This window comes from Oncorhynchus masou, chromosome 13, assembly GCF_036934945.1.
Source record: "Oncorhynchus masou masou isolate Uvic2021 chromosome 13, UVic_Omas_1.1, whole genome shotgun sequence".
NCBI classification, from domain to species: domain Eukaryota; kingdom Metazoa; phylum Chordata; class Actinopteri; order Salmoniformes; family Salmonidae; genus Oncorhynchus; species Oncorhynchus masou.
The window spans coordinates 43591982-43617976 of NC_088224.1; the positions used below are offsets into that span (position 1 = coordinate 43591982).

The 25995-nt window shown below is 40.4% G+C and overlaps 4 protein-coding genes across 6 annotated transcripts; all 4 read left to right on the forward strand.

Moving 5' to 3' along the window:
• Positions 1 to 2763: 2763 nt before the first annotated feature.
• LOC135552386 (ly-6/neurotoxin-like protein 1) lies at positions 2764 to 4917 on the forward strand. Its single transcript, XM_064983964.1, has 3 exons — positions 2764 to 2957; positions 3695 to 3805; positions 4402 to 4917. The coding sequence occupies exons 1-3, from the start codon at positions 2903 to 2905 to the stop codon at positions 4608 to 4610; spliced, it is 375 nt and encodes a 124-aa protein (XP_064840036.1). The 5' UTR covers positions 2764 to 2902; the 3' UTR covers positions 4611 to 4917.
• Positions 4918 to 7999: 3082 nt separating this feature from the next.
• LOC135552385 (ly-6/neurotoxin-like protein 1) lies at positions 8000 to 10176 on the forward strand. The gene is made up of 3 exons (XM_064983963.1): positions 8000 to 8213; positions 8955 to 9065; positions 9665 to 10176. Exons 1-3 carry the CDS (start codon positions 8159 to 8161, stop codon positions 9871 to 9873), a joined length of 375 nt encoding a protein of 124 aa, XP_064840035.1. The 5' UTR covers positions 8000 to 8158; the 3' UTR covers positions 9874 to 10176.
• Positions 10177 to 11173: 997 nt separating this feature from the next.
• Positions 11174 to 23404, forward strand: LOC135552383 (chloride intracellular channel protein 1-like). 3 transcript variants are annotated; one of them, XM_064983961.1, is made up of 7 exons: positions 11174 to 11602; positions 17163 to 17241; positions 18230 to 18339; positions 19238 to 19363; positions 19682 to 19788; positions 22209 to 22390; positions 23024 to 23404. In XM_064983961.1, exons 2-7 carry the CDS (start codon positions 17200 to 17202, stop codon positions 23183 to 23185), a joined length of 729 nt encoding a protein of 242 aa, XP_064840033.1. In that variant the 5' UTR covers positions 11174 to 11602; positions 17163 to 17199; the 3' UTR covers positions 23186 to 23404. The 3 variants fall into 3 exon arrangements, with proteins under 3 accessions (XP_064840033.1, XP_064840031.1, XP_064840032.1); XM_064983959.1 differs by lacking the exon at positions 11174 to 11602 and adding an exon at positions 16475 to 16856; XM_064983960.1 differs by lacking the exon at positions 11174 to 11602 and adding an exon at positions 16874 to 16947.
• On the forward strand, positions 13269 to 15431 carry LOC135552384 (ly-6/neurotoxin-like protein 1). Its single transcript, XM_064983962.1, has 3 exons — positions 13269 to 13481; positions 14223 to 14333; positions 14916 to 15431. The coding sequence occupies exons 1-3, from the start codon at positions 13427 to 13429 to the stop codon at positions 15122 to 15124; spliced, it is 375 nt and encodes a 124-aa protein (XP_064840034.1). The 5' UTR covers positions 13269 to 13426; the 3' UTR covers positions 15125 to 15431.
• Positions 23405 to 25995: the final 2591 nt, after the last annotated feature.

The window sequence follows — 25995 nt, forward strand, 5'->3', positions numbered from 1 at the left end:
GTGACCATCAGGATCACCTCCCTGACATAGGCCCTTCTCCCCAGAATGGTCAGTTTGGCCGGGCGGCCAGCTCTAGGAAGAGTCTTGGTGGTTCCAAACTTCTTTAATTTAAGAATGATGGAGGCCACTGTGTTCTGACCTTCAATGCTGCCGATACGTTTTGGTAACCTTCCCCAGATATGTGCATCAACACAATCCTGTCTCAGAGCTCTGCGGACAATTCCTTTGACCTCGTGGCTTGGTTTTTGCTCTGACATGCACAGTCAACTGTGGGACCTTATATAGACAGGTGTGTGCCTTTCCAAATCATGTCCAATCATTTGAATTTACCACAGGTGGACTCCAATCAAGTTGTAGAAATATCTCAAGGATGATCAATGGAAACAGGATGCACCTGAGCTCCATTTCGAGTCTCATAGCAAAGGGTCTGAATACTTACGTAAATAAGGTATTTCTGTTTTTAAATTTTCCTAAATATGCAACAATGTCTAAAAACCTGTTTTCGCTTTGTCATTATGGGGAATTGTGTATAGATTGCTGATTTAAAAAAATATTTAATCCATTTTAGAAAAAGGCTGTAATGTAACAAACTGTGGAAAGGGTAAAGGGGTCTGAATACTTTCCGAAGGCACTGTACATCACAAGAAAGAGAAGAAAGACATCCTTTTGATGGGTGTGCATTTTTTGTAGAATTGAAAAAAAGTAACAATTGAATGCAGTTGAAATGTTTACAAATTATGCTCTGAAATGAGAGCAACTTCCGAAAATGAACATTCGGATTATAGTAATACTATGTCTGAATGTGAAGTATATATAGATAGGTGTTATTTAGAGCCAAGTCTATTGATTTTTAATCTGAAACTATCCTGCTATTGACACTCTTGTTGAATTATGCGACAGAACGTGACAACAACAGTAATTAATGAGGCAGACTAGACAGCGCTGGTGAGTGCAGGTAGGCATAGATTATCGGAGATGGTGGGAGGAGCTATAGGAGGACGGGCTGGAATGGAATTATTGGAACGGTGTCAAACATGGTTTCCTTATTTGTTTGATAGCATTCCATTTATTCCATTCCAGCCATTACAATGAGCAAGTTTTTGGTGGTTGCAGCCCTGTTCCATCCCTTTATGTATTAATATGTATTAATATATGCAAAATAACCCAGTGTATTTATGCAAATGAGGCACATCTAACTTTATTTTAACACAAAATAAAATACATGATACCAGTACAAAATGTATGTATGAGTGCATTCTAAGAAAGAAAAAAACCCAAATCCCTTATCTCCATTATTTTGTCTGTGCCAATCAAATGTTTTATGTGCTATAATTCAGTCAATATCTGATTTAAAAATATATATATATACAGTTTGGAGTATCTTCATCCATTGTCCAGCTGTTGGATTCATTAGAATTGTTTTTAAAACCTTTTAGCAATTTTTGCTTACCGTTACTAGTGATTGTACATAATAGCGTCATGATGACAGCAATCTTATTTGTTTCTCTCCTTTTGTTCTCCTTCTCACCATCTTTCTCTCATTCTATCTCACAGCAGAGTCTCTGCATCGTAACACATGTTCTATGGGGATCACCAGCCTTTGTCTGTTTGGTACAAATACAACATGTAGCACCTCAGAGCCCAACTGCTAGAGCGGACAAGCAGGTACTGACCCTGTGGTTTCATCCGAGTAGAAAGCTACAATAAAAATAAGAAAAGTAATTCTTAGCTTATTTAAGTGTAATTTTTTGATAATTACTGTGTCATTTCTCAGTTAACCTAGCAATTTGTGTACTGTTAAATAAAGTGCTAGCCAAACAAAAAATACCTGTATTTACAATTGCTCCTGCTTTATTCCTTCTTCATTTATTGTTCAACATCAGTAGCATTCTGAACATCACGTGCAAGGTCTGCATGGCCACAGCTTCCTGTAACACCACATTCACTGCTAGCATTTCTAGGAGCCGGCTACACCATCTCACAAACCTGCTGCAGCAACAACCCGACCAACGTGGCAGGCTGCCGGAGCCATCCAACTAACTCTCACCGTGGCCCCTGGTGCCACCCTGGTGGCCATCTGGCCTTCGCCTCGACAAACTATTCACAATAAGGACACCTCCTCCATAGGTTTCCATTGAATGATGTTATTGTCGGTTGTAGTTCTTAGATACACAATATATTGAAAATGGTTTATTCTGGAAAAGACTACAATGTTTATTCAGGCTAGTTTCGCTCTAAGCTTTAGTTCCAAGTACCAATTCAAACTGGTTTTACTTCTAGGGCCTAGAATACTCAACATCCTACTACAGCATCGGTATGAACAGTTAATCAATGTATGTACTTTACCTCAATCACATTTGGAACACTTCAGAGTCACTATTCACTTTTTAATGGAATAACTTCTCAACCATGTCACTATTAATTACCATTATCATACGTAGTGAGTTTCCCCATTGAGCATGTTGCTCTTTTATAGAGATAAACCTTTCTATGTATTCTATGTGCAATAAATAATCATACTGAATACACTTTTGAAAATATTTGCTACTACGAGACACTCCATGATGTATTTTTGTGTGTGTGTGAAAGGCTGGAACAAATAATAGAATCAAGACGTCAACTTAACTTTTTGACTGAGAGTTTAAATTTGATGTAAATGATAAGATACTGTCTGCATTCCAGACTTCTTTTCAGACAAATGTCCTCTCAGCACCCTCATGAAAGACAACAAAACCTGCTATACTTCATTCTAGTCTCCATCTGCATCACACCTTTAGTAGGAAACTGGATGTTTCCCCATTCATTTGATTAGTGTTCTTTCCCGTCTCTATAAAGTGAATAGATTCTGCGAATAGGCCTCCTATCCTATTGAGAACAACAAACACTACCCTCCTACAAGAAGATGAAGAGTAATATTTTGATTGTGCTGACTGTCCTGGTGGTCTTCATAGCAGTGGGTAAGTCATATCAGCTTCTTCTGTTCCTATGTTCCTAAAGACAGATACAGTAATAGGTTGTGATTTGATTAGTTCAGGTTTTTCGCAAATTCTGTACTAGGTGCTTTTATTTTCTAAGGCTATAAAATTGTAATATGATATGATGGTAGACATCCATGGGATGCATGTCACATATTCTGTACACAACAAAGGAGTTTGAAGAACCTGAGAGTGCTTTCTATTGTTTTAGTCTGATTACCAGTAATAATGATGCATATTTTCCATGGGTACCGAGGCCATTCTTATACTGTATGACAAGTTTAGTCTCCTGTGGTAGCAGTACCTTCACTAATAAGAGGATATTGACTTGATTGTAATGACTGAACCACATTTAACTGGCAAACTTGTAGAATAAAAGAAGCCACCAAACACACTTCTAGTTTCAGGGCTGCACTGTGTGTACAACATCAATTTACACAGTATACAATCAACCATTCATTTTCATATATATATCTACCTGATACCAATACATACTGTGAATGTCTAAACATGTACGTTTCAGCTTTTTATTGTGAATTGCTGGGTGAGTTATAGGTATGACGTCAATCTGTCTTCTTTCATTCTTCCACCTGATGCCACTCATGACGTTCAGTCAGGTGCTCCTATCTACCTACTGTATCATTGTTTGTGTCGTATTGTACTGTGTTAAACTGCACATGATTCATCCACTTCTCTTGCCTCTCCTCCATGTTCCACAGCCCAGTCCTTGACCTGTAAGCAGTGCAGTGTGGGGATCTTTGGGACATGTTTCTTTCCCACAAACATGGTGTGTGACAACTCCACTCTCAACTGCTTCACCGGAGAAGCAAGTAAGGAAACCTGTACACTAAGACTTGTGCATATGCAATGAATTAGCATTCACTGAGTGTACAAAACATTAGGGACACCTTCATAATATTGAGTTGCACCCACTTTTGCCCTCAGGACAACCTCAATTCTTCCGGGCATGATCTACCTTATAGAGTCCCTATAAGGTGTCAAAAGCTTTCCAAAGGGATGCTGGCCCATGTTGACTCTAATGCTTCCCACAGTTGTGTCAAGTTGGCTAGATGTCCTTTGGGTGGTAGATCATTCTTGATACACACAGGAAACTGTTGAGCATGAAAAATCCAGCAGCGTTGCATTTCTTGACACACTCAAACTAGCGTGCCTAGCACCTACTATCATACCCTGTTAAAAGGCACTTAAATCTTTTGTCTTGCCCTCTAACTGGCACACATACGCAATCCATGTCTCAATTGTATCAGTGCAATTGAGTCTTCCCCTTCATCTATACTGATTGAAGTGGATTTAACAAGTGACCTGAATAAGGGATCATAGCCTTCACCTGGATTCACTAGGTCAGTCTGTGTCATGGAAAGAGCATGTTTTCCTAATGTTTTGTTCTAAATCTCATTCCATCTAGAATTCAATTCCACTGGGTTTCTGACACTCCACACCCGTGGTTGTCTGGACTCAGACCTGTGTGGCAAGACCATCACTGCAACCATCTTTAGTGCTGGTGTCACGAGCAGCTCTTCATGCTGCCAGACAGACCTGTGTAACGGGGCCAGCTCCGTCCAGGTCTCTGTGACTGTGGCACTCAGCGCCGCCCTGATGGCCTGGGGTGTTTAGACTGGACAAACAATGACTTCTGTTCACAGTATTGTTTAAACCTGTTACACTTCTGTTCACACTGTTTCACACTGTTTAAACAGGTTTCAGACTACTTTGTCTCCATCCTCTATTAACTAGGTTTGGCACAGTGAGCTCAGAATTTTTCTTAAACTCCTCATCTACTTTAATAACATTTATCAACTGAATAATACTTGCAACTATGATACGCAACAACTTGAAGTGCCTTTACACTAGTCTACTGAACACACATACCAATGCTGTAATATTATTCAGAATAATAAAGGAATTAAGTTGTGTCACAAAACGGGGAAAAAAGGTGTTGTTTTTCATTGTTGACACAATAATGTCCTCTACACTTTTATATTCAGACATTTTAATTGAGAATGTACTGTTTGGACAAAATTCTGAAACAATAATGGATGCTTGCATGATAATAAGTTGAACAAATACTGCTTTAGTTAGGAGGCTGCCAATCTGTCAAACATAAGTAACTGTAACTGAGTAAATGGTTAAAGACAAACGTATACATCTAGGGTTAGGGTTAGGCTATGGCTCGGGTAAGGGTTGAGCCAGTGTGTGGACATCAAGCTAGTGTCAGTGTGCATCATTTGGGTGTCTATTCACATTAGCCCACGTTAATGTTAGCCACGTTAATGTGTCTTCTACAGTACCCTGACACCATAGGCAGCCGAACTCAGCTGGCAGACAGGCTGATGGAATCGTTCTCCACCCGGTTTCCCTGCTACTCACTTTCAAACCAATAGCGCCATCAAGTGCATGAGAGAGACGACAGCACCTTGGTGAATCGACGACTCGGCCCGATGCTGTCAAATGTTCAGAAAATAGTATTTAAATTAGATGACTGGTGGGTTTGATTTCAGATTCAGTGTCGTTCTACCACACCAAACACCTACATATGCATATTTCAATATAAGCACGTCAACATATATAAGCACCTCTCATTGATCTCAAAGGCAAGATTTAAACACAGCATCTGTTTCCCCTGATGAATGTAACTTTATGTACACATCATGTAATAACAATGGTATTATTTATAGTAGCTTGTGTTTTATACCCTTCTGGCGCAGAGCATATACACATGAATAAACCCACCTAATTGTCATGACATCACAATATTCCAGGAAATGGAATTAGTCAAATATTAAAATATGTAGATAATTGTCAACATAATGACACATTTCAGAAAAAGAATACACCAGAACACATGATTAAGTGTCACACAACACCTTCAAAGGTCTGTTACATAAGCTTATCACTGACGCTTGAGTGCCTGACCCGATGAGCGGACAACCGACATTTAAATATCTTCATGTACAGTAGGCTGCATTAACAAGATGAAACCACTCAATATCGCGGTCTGCCGGTCTTTGGGCTAGTACAGGTGCAATTCCTTCCACGTTGTGTAGGCTTCTTTTTAAACATTTCAAAACCCTAATTGCATAGATGACCTACTATAGACTAACCGAATAGTTGGGAACATGTAATTACACCTTCCCTTCTTTGCCCCTCTCTTTTCCACATCTCTCTCACGTACACACACAATCGGTGGAGTTGAGTCGGCTAGGTTAACATCACTAGTTGCTAGTTGAGTGTTGGCTTCCACCATCAGGAAATGGAGGAATGAGTGTGTAGCGATCGACACAGAGGGAGGGGAAACTGACGAGACGTTTACTGCAAGTCCCACACAGAACGTGAGCGAGGTAAGGAAATCATACATTTGTTACAATTTAGACTACATTGTCACTCAACCAAATCTCTTGGAAGGTTGCTATTAAGTCATAACGGTTTACAGTGAGACCTTATTTTCTGATGTTTGTTTTGTATTCGTTTATATAAACTACAGAATATGTCTTGTCATAGCAGATGGTGCGGTCAAGCCCTTGGTCGAGATCGGGTTTCTGTGTATTATTGAAATGAACCTAATAGGCCTATCAAAAAATGTGTGTAATACTGCGCATTGACAGTTGTTTCACCTCCCAAAACTAAACTGCCCTGTGTCGCCTTTGGGTCTCCCAGTTCCAGCGGCAACACTTGAAACAAAAAGATGAGCAACTTTTAGCAATTTTTGCTTACCGTTACTAGTGATTGTACATAATAGCGTCATGATGACAGCAATCTTATTTGTTTCTCTCCTTTTGTTCTCCTTCTCACCATCTTTCTCTCATTCTATCTCACAGCAGTCTCTGCATCGTAACACATGTTCTATGGGGATCACCAGCCTTTGTCTGTTTGGTACAAATACAACATGTAGCACCTCAGAGCCCAACTGCTAGAGCGGACAAGCAGGTACTGACCCTGTGGTTTCATTCGAGTAAGAAAGCTACAATAAAAATATGAAAAGTAATTCTTAGCTTATTTAAGTGTAATTTTTTGATAATTACTGTGTCATTTCTCAGTTAACCTAGCAATTTGTGTACTGTTAAATAAAGTGCTAGCCAAACAAAAAATACCTGTATTTACAATTGCTCCTGCTTTATTCCTTCTTCATTTATTGTTCAACATCAGTAGCATCCTGAACATCACGTGCAAGGGCTGCATGGCCACAGCTTCCTGTAACACCACATTCACTGCTAGCATTTCTAGGAGCCGGCTACACCATCTCACAAACCTGCTGCAGCAACAACCCGACCAACGTGGCAGGCTGCCGGAGCCATCCAACTAACTCTCACCGTGGCCCCTGGTGCCACCCTGGTGGCCATCTGGCCTTCGCCTCGACAAACTATTCACAATAAGGACACCTCCTCCATAGGTTTCCATTGAATGATGTTATTGTCGGTTGTAGTTCTTAGATACACAATATATTGAAAATGGTTTATTCTGGAAAAGACTACAATGTTTATTCAGGCTAGTTTTGCTCTAAGCTTTAGTTCCAAGTACCAATTCAAACTGGTTTTACTTCTAGGGCCTAGAATACTCAACATCCTACTACAGCATCGGTATGAACAGTTAATCAATGTATGTACTTTACCTCAATCACATTTGGAACACTTCAGAGTCACTATTCACTTTTTAATGGAATAACTTCTCAACCATGTCACTATTAATTACCATTATCATATGTAGTGAGTTTCCCCATTGAGCATGTTGCTCTTTTATAGAGATAAACCTTTCTATGTATTCTATGTGCAATAAATAATCATACTGAATACACTTTTGAAAATATTTGCTACTACGAGACACTCCATGATGTATTTTTGTGTGTGTGTGAAAGGCTGGAACAAATAATAGAATCAAGACGTCAACTTAACTTTTTGACTGAGAGTTTAAATTTGATGTTAATGATAAGATACTGTCTGCATTCCAGACTTCTTTTCAGACAAATGTCCTCTCAGCACCCTCATGGAAGACAACAAAACCTGCTATACTTCATTCTAGTCTCCATCTGCATCACACCTTTAGCAGGAAACTTGATGTTTCCCCATTCATTTGATTAGTGTTCTTTCCCGTCTCTATAAAGTGAATAGATTCTGCGAATAGGCCTCCTATCCTATTGAGAACAACAAACACTACCCTCCTACAAGAAGATGAAGAGTAATATTTTGATTGTGCTGACTGTCCTGGTGGTCTTCATAGCAGTGGGTAAGTCATATCAGCTTCTTCTGTTCCTATGGCAATATTCAAAGACAGATACAGTAATAGGTTGTGATTTGATTAGTTCAGGTTTTTCGCAAATTCTGTACTAGGTGCTTTTATTTTCTAAGGCTATAAAATTGTAATATGATATGATGGTAGACATCCATGGGATGCATGTCACATATTCTGTACACAACAAAGGAGTTTGAAGAACCTGAGAGTGCTTTCTATTGTTTTAGTCTGATTACCAGTAATAATGATGCATATTTTCCATGGGTACCGAGGCCATTCTTATACTGTATGACAAGTTTAGTCTCCTGTGGTAGCAGTACCTTCACTAATAAGAGGATATTGACTTGATTGTAATGACTGAACCACATTTAACTGGCAAACTTGTAGAATAAAAGAAGCCACCAAACACACTTCTAGTTTCAGGGCTGCACTGTGTGTACAACATCAATTTACACAGTATACAATCAACCATTCATTTTCATATATATATCTACCTGATACCAATACATACTGTGAATGTCTAAACATGTACGTTTCAGCTTTTTATTGTGAATTGCTGGGTGAGTTATAGGTATGACGTCAATCTGTCTTCTTTCATTCTTCCACCTGATGCCACTCATGACGTTCAGTCAGGTGCTCCTATCTACCTACTGTATCATTGTTTGTGTCGTATTGTACTGTGTTAAACTGCACATGATTCATCCACTTCTCTTGCCTCTCCTCCATGTTCCACAGCCCAGTCCTTGACCTGTAAGCAGTGCAGTGTGGGGATCTTTGGGACATGTTTCTTTCCCACAAACATGGTGTGTGACAACTCCACTCTCAACTGCTTCACCGGAGAAGCAAGTAAGGAAACCTGTACACTAAGACTTGTGCATATGCAATGAATTAGCATTCACTGAGTGTACAAAACATTAGGGACACCTTCATAATATTGAGTTGCACCCACTTTTGCCCTCAGGACAACCTCAATTCTTCCGGGCATGATCTACCTTATAGAGTCCCTATAAGGTGTCAAAAGCTTTCCAAAGGGATGCTGGCCCATGTTGACTCTAATGCTTCCCACAGTTGTGTCAAGTTGGCTAGATGTCCTTTGGGTGGTAGATCATCATTCTTGATACACACAGGAAACTGTTGAGCATGAAAAATCCAGCAGCGTTGCATTTCTTGACACACTCAAACTAGCGTGCCTAGCACCTACTATCATACCCTGTTAAAAGGCACTTAAATCTTTTGTCTTGCCCTCTAACTGGCACACATACGCAATCCATGTCTCAATTGTATCAGTGCAATTGAGTCTTCCCCTTCATCTATACTGATTGAAGTGGATTTAACAAGTGACCTGAATAAGGGATCATAGCCTTCACCTGGATTCACTAGGTCAGTCTGTGTCATGGAAAGAGCATGTTTTCCTAATGTTTTGTTCTAAATCTCATTCCATCTAGAATTCAATTCCACTGGGTTTCTGACACTCCACACCCGTGGTTGTCTGGACTCAGACCTGTGTGGCAAGACCATCACTGCAACCATCTTTAGTGCTGGTGTCACGAGCAGCTCTTCATGCTGCCAGACAGACCTGTGTAACGGGGCCAGCTCCGTCCAGGTCTCTGTGACTGTGGCACTCAGCGCCGCCCTGATGGCCTGGGGTGTTTAGACTGGACAATGACTTCTGTTCACAGTATTGTTTAAACCTGTTACACTTCTGTTCACACTGTTTCACACTGTTTAAACAGGTTTCAGACTACTTTGTCTCCATCCTCTATTAACTAGGTTTGGCACAGTGAGCTCAGAATTTTTCTTAAACTCCTCATCTACTTTAATAACATTTATCAACTGAATAATACTTGCAACTATGATACGCAACAACTTGAAGTGCCTTTACACTACTCTACTGAACACACATACCAATGCTGTAATATTATTCAGAATAATAAAGGAATTAAGTTGTGTCACAAAACGGGGAAAAAAGGTGTTGTTTTTCATTGTTGACACAATAATGTCCTCTACACTTTTATATTCAGACATTTTAATTGAGAATGTACTGTTTGGACAAAATTCTGAAACAATAATGGATGCTTGCATGATAATAAGTTGAACAAATACTGCTTTAGTTAGGAGGCTGCCAATCTGTCAAACATAAGTAACTGTAACTGAGTAAATGGTCAAATAAGTTAAAGACAAACGTATACATCTAGGGTTAGGGTTAGGCTATGGCTCGGGTAAGGGTTGAGCCAGTGTGTGGACATCAAGCTAGTGTCAGTGTGCATCATTTGGGTGTCTATTCACATTAGCCCACGTTAATGTTAGCCACGTTAATGTGTCTTCTACAGTACCCTGACACCATAGGCAGCCGAACTCAGCTGGCAGACAGGCTGATGGAATCGTTCTCCACCCGGTTTCCCTGCTACTCACTTTCAAACCAATAGCGCCATCAAGTGCATGAGAGAGACGACAGCACCTTGGTGAATCGACGACTCGGCCCGATGCTGTCAAATGTTCAGAAAATAGTATTTAAATTAGATGACTGGTGGGTTTGATTTCAGATTCAGTGTCGTTCTACCACACCAAACACCTACATATGCATATTTCAATATAAGCACGTCAACATATATAAGCACCTCTCATTGATCTCAAAGGCAAGATTTAAACACAGCATCTGTTTCCCCTGATGAATGTAACTTTATGTACACATCATGTAATAACAATGGTATTATTTATAGTAGCTTGTGTTTTATACCCTTCTGGCGCAGAGCATATACACATGAATAAACCCACCTAATTGTCATGACATCACAATATTCCAGGAAATGGAATTAGTCAAATATTAAAATATGTAGATAATTGTCAACATAATGACACATTTCAGAAAAAGAATACACCAGAACACATGATTAAGTGTCACACAACACCTTCAAAGGTCTGTTACATAAGCTTATCACTGACGCTTGAGTGCCTGACCCGATGAGCGGACAACCGACATTTAAATATCTTCATGTACAGTAGGCTGCATTAACAAGATGAAACCACTCAATATCGCGGTCTGCCGGTCTTTGGGCTAGTACAGGTGCAATTCCTTCCACGTTGTGTAGGCTTCTTTTTAAACATTTCAAAACCCTAATTGCATAGATGACCTACTATAGACTAACCGAATAGTTGGGAACATGTAATTACACCTTCCCTTCTTTGCCCCTCTCTTTTCCACATCTCTCTCACGTACACACACAATCGGTGGAGTTGAGTCGGCTAGGTTAACATCACTAGTTGCTAGTTGAGTGTTGGCTTCCACCATCAGGAAATGGAGGAATGAGTGTGTAGCGATCGACACAGAGGGAGGGGAAACTGACGAGACGTTTACTGCAAGTCCCACACAGAACGTGAGCGAGGTAAGGAAATCATACATTTGTTACAATTTAGACTACATTGTCACTCAACCAAATCTCTTGGAAGGTTGCTATTAAGTCATAACGGTTTACAGTGAGACCTTATTTTCTGATGTTTGTTTTGTATTCGTTTATATAAACTACAGAATATGTCTTGTCATAGCAGATGGTGCGGTCAAGCCCTTGGTCGAGATCGGGTTTCTGTGTATTATTGAAATGAACCTAATAGGCCTATCAAAAAATGTGTGTAATACTGCGCATTGACAGTTGTTTCACCTCCCAAAACTAAACTGCCCTGTGTCGCCTTTGGGTCTCCCAGTTCCAGCGGCAACACTTGAAACAAAAAGATGAGCAACTTTTAGCAATTTTTGCTTACCGTTACTAGTGATTGTACATAATAGCGTCATGATGACAGCAATCTTATTTGTTTCTCTCCTTTTGTTCTCCTTCTCACCATCTTTCTCTCATTCTATCTCACAGCAGTCTCTGCATCGTAACACATGTTCTATGGGGATCACCAGCCTTTGTCTGTTTGGTACAAATACAACATGTAGCACCTCAGAGCCCAACTGCTAGAGCGGACAAGCAGGTACTGACCCTGTGGTTTCATTCGAGTAAGAAAGCTACAATAAAAATATGAAAAGTAATTCTTAGCTTATTTAAGTGTAATTTTTTGATAATTACTGTGTCATTTCTCAGTTAACCTAGCAATTTGTGTACTGTTAAATAAAGTGCTAGCCAAACAAAAAATACCTGTATTTACAATTGCTCCTGCTTTATTCCTTCTTCATTTATTGTTCAACATCAGTAGCATCCTGAACATCACGTGCAAGGGCTGCATGGCCACAGCTTCCTGTAACACCACATTCACTGCTAGCATTTCTAGGAGCCGGCTACACCATCTCACAAACCTGCTGCAGCAACAACCCGACCAACGTGGCAGGCTGCCGGAGCCATCCAACTAACTCTCACCGTGGCCCCTGGTGCCACCCTGGTGGCCATCTGGCCTTCGCCTCGACAAACTATTCACAATAAGGACACCTCCTCCATAGGTTTCCATTGAATGATGTTATTGTCGGTTGTAGTTCTTAGATACACAATATATTGAAAATGGTTTATTCTGGAAAAGACTACAATGTTTATTCAGGCTAGTTTTGCTCTAAGCTTTAGTTCCAAGTACCAATTCAAACTGGTTTTACTTCTAGGGCCTAGAATACTCAACATCCTACTACAGCATCGGTATGAACAGTTAATCAATGTATGTACTTTACCTCAATCACATTTGGAACACTTCAGAGTCACTATTCACTTTTTAATGGAATAACTTCTCAACCATGTCACTATTAATTACCATTATCATATGTAGTGAGTTTCCCCATTGAGCATGTTGCTCTTTTATAGAGATAAACCTTTCTATGTATTCTATGTGCAATAAATAATCATACTGAATACACTTTTGAAAATATTTGCTACTACGAGACACTCCATGATGTATTTTTGTGTGTGTGTGAAAGGCTGGAACAAATAATAGAATCAAGACGTCAACTTAACTTTTTGACTGAGAGTTTAAATTTGATGTTAATGATAAGATACTGTCTGCATTCCAGACTTCTTTTCAGACAAATGTCCTCTCAGCACCCTCATGGAAGACAACAAAACCTGCTATACTTCATTCTAGTCTCCATCTGCATCACACCTTTAGCAGGAAACTTGATGTTTCCCCATTCATTTGATTAGTGTTCTTTCCCGTCTCTATAAAGTGAATAGATTCTGCGAATAGGCCTCCTATCCTATTGAGAACAACAAACACTACCCTCCTACAAGAAGATGAAGAGTAATATTTTGATTGTGCTGACTGTCCTGGTGGTCTTCATAGCAGTGGGTAAGTCATATCAGCTTCTTCTGTTCCTATGGCAATATTCAAAGACAGATACAGTAATAGGTTGTGATTTGATTAGTTCAGGTTTTTCGCAAATTCTGTACTAGGTGCTTTTATTTTCTAAGGCTATAAAATTGTAATATGATATGATGGTAGACATCCATGGGATGCATGTCACATATTCTGTACACAACAAAGGAGTTTGAAGAACCTGAGAGTGCTTTCTATTGTTTTAGTCTGATTACCAGTAATAATGATGCATATTTTCCATGGGTACCATGGCCATTCTTATACTGTATGACAAGTTTAGTCTCCTGTGGTAGCAGTACCTTCACTAATAAGAGGATATTGACTTGATTGTAATGACTGAACCACATTTAACTGGCAAACTTGTAGAATAAAAGAAGCCACCAAACACACTTCTAGTTTCAGGGCTGCACTGTGTGTACAACATCAATTTACACAGTATACAATCAACCATTCATTTTCATATATATATCTACCTGATACCAATACATACTGTGAATGTCTAAACATGTACGTTTCAGCTTTTTATTGTGAATTGCTGGGTGAGTTATAGGTATGACGTCAATCTGTCTTCTTTCATTCTTCCACCTGATGCCACTCATGACGTTCAGTCAGGTGCTCCTATCTACCTACTGTATCATTGTTTGTGTCGTATTGTACTGTGTTAAACTGCACATGATTCATCCACTTCTCTTGCCTCTCCTCCATGTTCCACAGCCCAGTCCTTGACCTGTAAGCAGTGCAGTGTGGGGATCTTTGGGACATGTTTCTTTCCCACAAACATGGTGTGTGACAACTCCACTCTCAACTGCTTCACCGGAGAAGCAAGTAAGGAAACCTGTACACTAAGACTTGTGCATATGCAATGAATTAGCATTCACTGAGTGTACAAAACATTAGGGACACCTTCATAATATTGAGTTGCACCCACTTTTGCCCTCAGGACAACCTCAATTCTTCCGGGCATGGACTCTATAAGGTGTCGAAAGCTTTCCAAAAGGATGCTGGCCCATGTTGACTCTAATGCTTCCCACAATTGTGTCAAGTTGGCTAGATGTCCTTTGGGTGGTAGATCATTCTTGATACACACAGGAAACTGTTGAGCATGAAAAATCCAGCAGCGTTGCATTTCTTGACACACTCAAACTAGCGTGCCTAGCACCTACTATCATACCCTGTTAAAAGGCACTTAAATATTTTGTCTTGCCCTCTAAATGGCACACATACGCAATCCATGTCTCAATTGTATCAGTGCAATTGAGTCCTCCCCTTCATCTATACTGATTGAAGTGGATTTAACAAGTGACCTGAAAAAGGGATCATAGCCTTCACCTGGATTCACTAGGTCAGTCTGTGTCATGGAAAGAGCATGTTTTCCTAATGTTTTGTTCTAAATCTCATTCCATCTAGAATTCAATTCCACTGGGTTTCTGACACTCCACACCCGTGGTTGTCTGGACTCAGACCTGTGTGGCAAGACCATCACTGCAACCATCTTTAGTGCTGGTGTCACGAGCAGCTCTTCATGCTGCCAGACAGACCTGTGTAACGGGGCCAGCTCCGTCCAGGTCTCTGTGACTGTGGCACTCAGCGCCGCCCTGATGGCCTGGGGTGTTTAGACTGGACAAACAATGACTTCTGTTCACAGTATTGTTTAAACCTGTTACACTTCTGTTCACACTGTTTCACACTGTTTAAACAGGTTTCAGACTACTTTGTCTCCATCCTCTATTAACTAGGTTTGGCACAGTGAGCTCAGAATTTTTCTTAAACTCCTCATCTACTTTAATAACATTGATCAACTGAATAATACTTGCAACTATGATACGCAACAACTTGAAGTGCCTTTACACTACTCTACTGAACACACATACCAATGCTGTAATATTATTCAGAATAATAAAGGAATTAAGTTGTGTCACAAAACGGGGAAAAAAGGTGTTGTTTTTCATTGTTGACACAATAATGTCCTCTACACTTTTATATTCAGACATTTTAATTGAGAATGTACTGTTTGGACAAAATTCTGAAACAATAATGGATGCTTGCATGATAATAAGTTGAACAAATACTGCTTTAGTTAGGAGGCTGCCAATCTGTCAAACATAAGTAACTGTAACTGAGTAAATGGTCAAATAAGTTAAAGACAAACGTATACATCTAGGGTTAGGGTTAGGCTATGGCTCGGGTAAGGGTTGAGCCAGTGTGTGGACATCAAGCTAGTGTCAGTGTGCATCATTTGGGTGTCTATTCACATTAGGCCACGTTAATGTTAGCCACGTTAATGTGTCTTCTACAGTACCCTGACACCATAGGCAGCCGAACTCAGCTGGCAGACAGGCTGATGGAATCGTTCTCCACCCGGTTTCCCTGCTACTCACTTTCAAACCAATAGCGCCATCAAGTGCATGAGAGAGACGACAGCACCTTGGTGAATCGACGACTCGGCCCGATGCTGTCAAATGTTCAGAAAATAGTATTTAAATTAGATGACTGGTGGGTTTGATTTCAGATTCAGTGTGGTTCTACCACACCAAACACCTACATATGCATATTTCAATATAAGCACGTCAACATATATAAGCACCTCTCATTGATCTCAAAGGCAAGATTTAAACACAGCATCTGTTTCCCCTGATTAATGTAACTTTATGTACACATCATGTAATAACAATGGTATTATTTATAGTAGCTTGTGTTTTATACCCTTCTGGCGCAGAGCATATACACATGAATAAACCCACCAAATTGTCATGACATCACAATATTCCAGGAAATGGAATTAGTCAAATATTAAAATATGTAGATAATTGTCAACATAATGACACATTTCAGAAAAAGAATACACCAGAACACATGATTAAGTGTCACACAACACCTTCAAAGGTCTGTTACATAAGCTTATCACTGACGCTTGAGTGCCTGACCCGATGAGCGGACAACCGACATTTAAATATCTTCATGTACAGTAGGCTGCATTAACAAGATGAAACCACTCAATATCGCGGTCTGCCGGTCTTTGGGCTAGTACAGGTGCAATTCCTTCCACGTTGTGTAGGCTTCTTTTAAACATTTCAAAACCCTAATTGCATAGATGACCTACTATAGACTAACGGAATAGTTGGGAACATGTAATTACACCTTCCCTTCTTCGCCCCTCTCTTTTCCACATCTCTCTCACGTACACACACAATCGGTGGAGTTGAGTCGGCTAGGTTAACATCACTAGTTGCTAGTTGAGTGTTAGCTTCCACCATCAGGAAATGGAGGAATGAGTGTGTAGCGAGCGACACAGAGGGAGGGGAAACTGACGAGACGTTTACTGTAAATCCCACACAGAACGTGAGCGAGGTAAGGAAATCATACATTTGTTACAATTTAGACTACATTATCACTCAACCAAATCTCTTGGAAGGTTGCTATTAAGTCATAACGGTTTACAGTAAGACCTTATTTTCTGATGTTTTTTTGTATTCGTTTATATAAACTACAGAATATGTCTTGTCATAGCAGATGGTGCGGTCAAGCCCTTGGTCGAGATCGGGTTTCTGTGTATTATTGAAATGAACCTAATAGGCCTATCAAAAAATGTGTGTAATACTGCACATTGACAGTTGTTTCCCCTCCCAAAACTAAACTGCCCCGTGTCATCTTTAGGTCTCCCAGTTCCAGCGGCAACACTTGAAACAAAAAGATGAGTGACGAAAATAGACTTCAAGTTGAACTTTTTGTGAAGGTAAGCGACATCATTCAATCCATTCTGCTCTGACATTCATAATCATATCTTTGACAAGTTACTTTGTAAACAATGCGCCATTACATCGCGCTATCAACATGTCACTATGTGGTAGCCTACAGTGTCATCTATTTTACTGAAACATCATAATGGCCCAAGCATTTCTAAAACAAGATTACCTATCGGTGAGTAAAGTTAACTGTTGTCACTGGTCCTTCGAGGAATTTGTTCAAAGACTGAATGCCTAGAGAAGGCCTACTGGCTTTCATAGTAGGCAATAGCCTATATTTAATAAGATGGAATTACATTAGGATATTTAATAAGCTATGCCTATTGCTGCACTCCATTTGGCACTTCAGTTGAATGGCCAGAAAATGTACTAATCTTATTAAATGTACATTAAGATAATACATATGCCATATAGGCTCCTTAATCTATATTTAGTCAACTGGCCAGAGCAGCCCAGGGGTGTGGTCATTCGGAGGAAATGATCCAATATAAAAATAGTGAGTCTTTTTTTCCTGCTCTCATGGTCCTTCATGACCTATAATGATTTCTCTGTGTGAATATGTAGATGTGTAACTTTTTTTTTGTTCACGTATGAAAGATGTTCTTCTGGTAGCAGCTTAAAATGCTGACTTGTCCATTTCCCCACCATTCTAATTTCAAGAGACTCACAGTCCCTACTCTTTCACACATTGCATTGTATATTTGAGTAAAACCGTTTAATTCCTTCTATGAAAACATTTGAACTCCATACATTATTGTCAATTCCATTCATACTCACCTTACATGTTACATCTAAGCCAAGTACATTTCAAAATTATTTTGCTTATGTGGGCAACTTTATAGTGTTGCCCATACTTATGTTTAGAATTCATCTAAAACCATGTGTTCCCTGTTTGACTTCCCCTATCGATCTTCTGTATTATATGATCTTCTTGTTTGGAAGAATGACCATAATATAAGGACTTCTACCCCATTCTAGGCAGGCAGTGATGGCCAGAGCATTGGCAACTGTCCATTCTCCCAGCGCCTCTTCATGGTGCTGTGGCTCAAAGGAGTCACTTTCAACGTCACCACCGTGGACATGAAGAGGTCTAATACCTATCAATCTGTATTTATATTACATATACATTTATATTACATTTGCACATGTCTAAGCTACTATCTGTCTTTATACACCGTCTTGTACCCTTGTCCCCATTGTACACTGAACAGAAGTATAAACGCAACATGTAACATGTTGGTCCCATGTTTCATGAGCTGAAATAAAAAATCGGGGAATGTTCCATACGCACAAAAAGCTCATTTTCTTTAACATTTTATGCACAAATTTATTTAAATCCCTATTAATGAGCATTTCTCCTTTTCCGATATAATCTATCCACCTGACTGGTGTGGCATATCAAGAAGCTGATTGAACAACATGATCATTACACAGGTGCACCTTGTGATGTGGGGGCTGAGGAGTATTTCTGACTGCAATAAAAACCCTTTTGTGGGGAAAAACTCATTCTGATTGGATGGGCCTGGCTCCCCAGGGGTGGCTGCACCGCTGCCCAGTCATGTGAAATCCATAGATTAGGGCCTAATGAATTCATTTCATTTGACTGATTTCCTTATATGAACTGTAACTCAGTAAAATCTTTGTCCATTGTTGCATGTTGTGTTTTATATTTTTGTTCAGCATAGTAAGACTTAACTCTTTTTTTGTCACAAACGTATTAATTTTTCACATTCACATACGCTCATATGTCTCTACCTTCTACCTCTTTCTCACTCCCTCTAATTCTGCCATTGTTTCAAATCAAATTTGATTTGTCACAAACGCCGAATGCAACAGGTGTAGTAGACTTTACAGTGAAATGCTTACTTACAAGCCCTTAACCGACAATGCAGTTTTAAGAAAAATACAAGAAAATAAGAAACAAAAGTAACAAATAATTAAAGAGCATTCCTGTTTGTTCCTCTGTCATTTTCTGTCTCTTGATAGGAAACCAGAGATCCTTAAGGACCTGGCCCCTGGTGCTCAGCCCCCCTTCCTGCTCTACGGGACGGAGGTGAAAACCGACACCAACAAGATAGAAGAGTTCCTGGAGGAGAACCTGTCCCCTCCAAAGTAATCCCTCCTTCCATCATTTTATCCTTCTATCCATCCTCTGATAATACCATCAGACAGTTATGTTGCTACTTTGTATCAAGCAAAGTTTCATACCCTTCCAGGTCTATGTTACATGTGCCATTGTTGTGTTGAAGAATCATTTGTATCTGTTGTTTGCCTCTGTAGAGTATGTTGATCGTTTATGTACATGCATGAAGGCTTTTGATACTTTATATTTTTAACATTCGTATTTATGTTCCTCTCGGAAGACAATATGTTTTCCTCATGATACTTCACTGACTGAAATGTTTTATGCCTCCCCAACCCCCTCCACAGATACCCCCGCCTGGCTTCCAGGAACCCTGAGTCTAACACAGCCGGCCTAGACGTGTTCTCCAAGTTCTCAGCCTACATCAAGAATTCAAACCCCCAGCTCAATGACAGTGAGTGACAATGACAAATCAGGATGAACTGAGCCCAACCCTTCATGTACAACAACATTGTTGCATGCTAGCAAGCACTGGGGCCGGGACGATACCAGTATCACGATGCTCGTTAGTATTGTGGCAAGGAAACAAAACAGATGTAACTTCTTTAGGAACCCTAATATTGGAAACAAACATCATTATGTTGTCATCGAGAGTCACATTGATTTGTTTTCCAAGCTATAGCATACAATATTTTATATACTGTACATCAGGTTTTTAAATGACCAAAGAGTTTGGCCTGCTTTGTGTTTTCATTTTTTTCATGGAAAAAATATTGCAATACTGGTATCGTCACAAGCACCTGCAAGAAGCTCCCACAATCTGTCTCTGTTTTCCAAAACAGCAGGGAATGTCTTTGTTAATGGCATTATGCTCTGAGCTTGGCGTCTCTGAGCTTGGCGTCTCTGAGCTTGGCGTCTCTGAGATTGGCGTCTCTTCACAAAGCGGTCGCATGTTGTCTTGTATTTTTAGCAGCTCTTTCACGCTCTACTCAGATAAGCAATTGTCATGTGCAAAGATTCAAAAGGACATTTTAAATGACTCTAGTTCAACTGTGCCTCAAATACTTTAAACTATGTATTTTGTTTTGATTCAAATAATGTTGTAATGATATTAGCATACAGGGCATTTGGACAGTATTCAGACCCCTTGACTTTTTTCACATTTTGTTACGTTACTGCCTTATTCTAAAATGTATTCAATTGTTTTTTCCCCCTCATCAATCTACGCACAATACCCCATAATGACAAAGCAAAAACAGGTTTTTAGAAACGTGAAAAATTTAAGTATTCCATTCACATAAGTATTCAGACTTTTTACTCAGGACTTTGTTGAAGCACCTTTGGCAGCAATATCAGCCTCAAGTCTTCTTGGGTATGACGCTACAAGCTTGGCACACCTGTATTTGGGGAGTTTCTCCCATTCTTCTCTGCATATCCTCTCAAAACTGTGAGGTTGAATGGTAAGGTCTCTCCAGACATGTTCGATTGGGTTCAAGTCCGGGTTCTGGCTGGGTCACTCAAGGACATGCAGAGACTTGTCCTGAAGCCACTCCTGCGTTGTCTTGGCTGTGTGCTTCAGGTCATTGTCCTGTTGTAAGGTGAACCTTCGCCCCAGTCTGAGGTCCTGAGCGCTCTGGAGCAGGTTTTCATCAATGTTCTCCCTGTACTTTGCTCGTTCATCTTTACTTCAATCCTGACTAGTCTCCCAGTCCCTGCCGCTGGTAAACATCCCACAGCATGCTTCACTGCAGGTATGGTGCCAGGTTTCCTCCAGATGTGATGCTTGGCATTCAGGCCAAAGAGTTCAATCTTGGTTTCATCAGACCAGAGAATCTCCAAGTGGGCTGTCGTGCCTTTTACTGAGGAGTGGCATCCGTCTGACCACTCTACCATAAAGTTCTGATTGGTGAAGTGCTGCAGGGATGGCTGTCCTTCTGGAAGGTTCTTCCATCTCCACAGAGGAACTCTGGATCTCTGTCAGAGTGACCATCGGGTTCTTGGTGACCTCCCTGACCAAAGCCTTTCTCCCCCGATTGTTCAGTTTGGCTGGGCAGCCAGCTCTAGAAAGAGTCTTGGTGGTTCAAAACGTCTTCCATTTAAGAATGATGGAGGCCACTGTGTTCTTGGGGACTTTCAATGCTGCAGAAATTATTTGGTACCCTTCCCCAGATCTGTGCCTCGACATAATCTTGTCTCGGAGCTCTATGGACAATTCCTTCGACCTCATGACATGGTTTTTGTTCTGACATGCACTGTCAACTGTGGGACCTCATAAAGACAGGTGTGTGCCTTTCCAAATCATGTCCAAGAAATAGAATTTCCCACAGGTGGACGCCAATCAATTTGTAGAACCATCTCAAGGATGATCATTGGAAACAGGATGCACCTGAGCTCAATTTTGAGTCTCATAGAAAAGGGTCTGAATACTTACTTAAATAAGGTATTTCTGTTTTTTATTTTTAATACATTTGCAAATATTTATATAAACCTGTTTTTGCTTGGTCATTATGGGGTATTGTTTGTAGATTGATGAGGAATATTTTTTATTTATAAACTGGGTTGTTCACCCATGAATGCTGATTGGCTGACAGCCGTGGTCTATCAGGCCGTATACCACGGGTATGTCTGAATACTTTCCGGATGCACCATATATATAGAATAGTAATTATATTTCTATGAGTCATCTTGTTTCATGGTGCAGCACATTCAATTCCTTCTTTCAGAGGTTTGTTTCAGTCTAATCACAGGGAGCTCAATGAAGGCTTTGCTTGCTTGATACTACTGAGGAGCTTTACCTTTGCTCGTACTACAGTTTATGTACGCATTTCAGTCTTAATCCATGTGTTGTACTTTGTGTGTTCTCTGCATGGTCAGACCTAGAGAAAGGCTTGCTCAAGGCCCTGAATAAGCTAGACGAATACCTTGGCTCCCCACTTCCTGATGAGATTGACGAGAATAGCGCGGATGACGTCACTTCCTCCTCCCGTCCCTTCCTGGATGGGCAGGTCCTCACTCTGGCCGACTGCAACTTGCTTCCCAAGCTGAACATTGTCAAGGTAATCCTTTGTTTAAGCCCTGCTTGTGGCCTAGCGTGAGGTCTATAATCAAATCAGTATTAATTGAGGTTGGTGGACCACTTGTTTGCTAAATGTTCCCACATGTACAGTAATAACTTCAGTGAAAACTGCAAAGTAAGATCACAAGGACATATTCACATATTAGCATTAGTGTTCAGGCAGATCCAATGGGCTCTTTTGATCATTATTGTTTGGACTACAAACGCACAATTATATTTATTGGCTATAACGGTTATCTTTCTTGTCTTAGCTTTTTTGTATGTTACTTTTTGTTTGGTTATTCAATGGCCATGTGTATTCAGAATCACTTTTATTCACCATATACATTTGCATGTACAAGAATTGACTCAGTGAAATGGTGCTGCTACAATAAACAGAATATACAGACAGTCAATAAGCAGAATATACAGACTAAATATATTGACGCAGAATTTACACACTGAAGCTAAAAGCCAGAAAGTACAGATTACACTATGAACACTATAAGCACCATTAGAACTATGCATGTAGAGATATATCAATAAAAACTATTTTTACAGGATGATGTGCAATGGGGGAAATAATTCTCCCTTTCTTCTTCTCTTTTTCCCTGTCTCTCTGTCCAACCTGAAGGTGGTGTGTCTGAAGTATCGCACTTTCTCCATCCCCAAGTCTCTCTCCAACCTGTGGCGGTACCTGGATGCTGCGTACGCCCACGAGGAGTTCTCCTCTACCTGCCCCAATGACACAGAGATACACATCGCCTACTCAGCCGTGGCTAAAGCACTTAAGTAGGAGGACAAGGGGATCCCATCAGTCACACACACCATCAAATACACACATACACACACACCTGATCAGATATCCTAGACACACTCACCTACCTACGTGTGGCACTGTACATGTGGCAGCATACACACACACCAATGCACTCACACATACAGGCACTCCCCCAGACACATGCACACCATTCCAACAGTCTTTCTTGAGAACAGGAAATCAATATCACTGTAAGATCAAGTTGAACATTTTTCATTGGCCACTTAAGAGTTTGTGAAACTCTCTGAGGCGTATAGTTTATGGTTCACTTTTTGTCACGTGGGACATCCACTCTTAATACTGTGTATTCAGGGTCAGTTACACACAGTTAAAGTTGTATACACGGGCAGTAGGTTACATATGGTTGCATCCAACTGAAGGTATAGTGGTCTGTTCAGTCTCTATGATTAATTCTGCACTGCATACATTGCCACATTACCCCCTATTAGTTTCTATCTCTCGGCCAAGCCATAAACAAAACTGTTCCTGTTGTGATCACACACAGACACTCATACCTAGACCAGTTTAACTGCTACCTGCAGCTGAAAGAGAGAGGTTAGTTATAGGCGTGTCTACAATTATACATTATTACCGACATATTATTACAGTGTTGATATATTGTTCAGGGCAAACAGCCGTTAACAGGGTGGATGACATGGTCAGTTTGAACCAGTCATTTTATACATGCTTAATGGTCAGAGGTTAGGCTCAGGGAACGGGAAAGCAGGTCTTGGGCCAATTGCAGTACATTGGGGCACACTATACAGAGGTGTTTCTCAGCGCACATTTATCCACACAGAAAACGATTTCAACAGATCTCGGCTTCTCCTTTCTCCGGCATGTAGCGCTGTGAAGGGTTTATCAAGCTTATGTCCCCATTGTAAGGCTCTTTTGCTAGTGAATCAAATCAAATTGTATTTGTCACATGGGCTGAATACAACAGGTCTGTAGACCTTACAGTGAAATGCTTACTTACACGCCCTTTACCAACAATGCAGTTTTAAGAAAATAACTTTTTTTTTAAGTCAAGAGAATAAAGTAACAAATAATTAAAGAGCGGCAGTAAAACAACAATTGCGCGCCTATATACAGGGGGTAATTCAAAGTGAAGGATATTTTTGATACAATAAAAAAAAAAAACTGTGAGAGGCTCATATTGCAGAGCAGTTGAGTTACTCCAGACAAAGTAATATGGCTATTGTCGCTGCTTTATGTTAACTTTAGGTTTTTGAGGAAGTACTTGACTCTGTATGGCCTTGAGGCACCAAGCCAGTTCTGTCATGTTTCATTGTAAATCTGAGGGAAAACTACAGGATGTAATGCAGACGTGCACACACCTCCTCGCATGACTAAACCATAAACGTCACATTCATACAAATTTGAGATGTTCTTTGCATAGATAACTGAAACTGAAATCTCCAAGGGGAGAATGCTACGGGATTGTGAGTTTGTACTCTTTGATATGGTTAATGACAATGGAAGACCTGGAAATATTTGTTTGGGTTCTATACAATCCATATCAGCGTATCAAGTTCAGCGTTACAGCGTGATTGACATTTAAAGGCAATGTTCCGGCTTTAAAGGAGATTGTATTCACGCTATGCCGCTCAATCGGAAATTAGCTTTCTATAGTGCAATCTTCAGCGATACAGATTGAATAGAGCGCTCAGACTGACTCATAGATGGTGCAGTCTCATGGTACTGACTTAAGTGGATCAGCTTAAAACAGCCTTGTTTTAAGCTGATCCAATTTGAGTGTACAAAACCTTTGTGTACAAAACATTAGGAACACATGCTCTTTCCATGACATAGACTGACCAGGTGAATCCAGGTGAAAGCCATGATCCCTTATTGATGTCACCTGTTAAATCCACTTCAGATCAGTGTAGATGAAGGGGAGGAGACGGGTTAAAGAAGGATTGGAGACAATTGAGACATGAAGTGCGGTGACATGCACAAAATAATATGATTATTGTGGATAGTCAGGTTAATATAGTAGTTTGCTTAAAACGTTTACATGCTATGCAAGAATACCAATTTCCCTTAATGATCCTGTTTACATGGACACATCTGAAGTCAGGCTACCTGATGGGCCTTTTGATAAATGCAGAAAATAGCCAATCAAAATAAACGTTCTACCACAGTAACCATGTTATTTTTGAGAAGACTATTATATTCTGAGTTCGGACACATAAAGTTTGTGTTTAAGCTATTTATAAGATGCATACTTTCCGTTTTTAACAACTCACTTCACTCGCGTTTAAGATGGAGGCTTGCGCTACCGGTGCTGGCACATGCTCAGATCAAATACACCGCTAATAATTTGAAAGATTTCTCAGAAAACCAGTTGTTTTAATCGCCGTATGCTTACTTTGATTTTGACCTTACACCGATTAGGATAACCAGAGTAAGGGGTTTACATGACTAATGCCATACTTGGCCTTCTGCCATAATCAGTTTAATATCGAATGGTTAGAGGGTGAATGGGCAAGACAAAAGATGTAAGTGCCTTTGAACGGGTATGGTAGTAGTTGCCTGGCGGACCTGTTTGAAGTGTGTCACGGTAAGTTTCCCGTCCACTCAGCCTACTAGCTCCCCGCCCACTCAGCCTACTAGTTCCCCGTCCACTCAGCCTACTAGCTCCCCGCCCACTCAGCCTACTAGCTCCCCGTCCACTCAGCCTACTAGTTCCCCGTCCACTCAGCCTACTAGCTCCACGCCCACTCAGCCTACTAGTTCCCCGCCCATTCAGCCTACTAGTTCCCCGTCCACTCAGCCTACTAGCT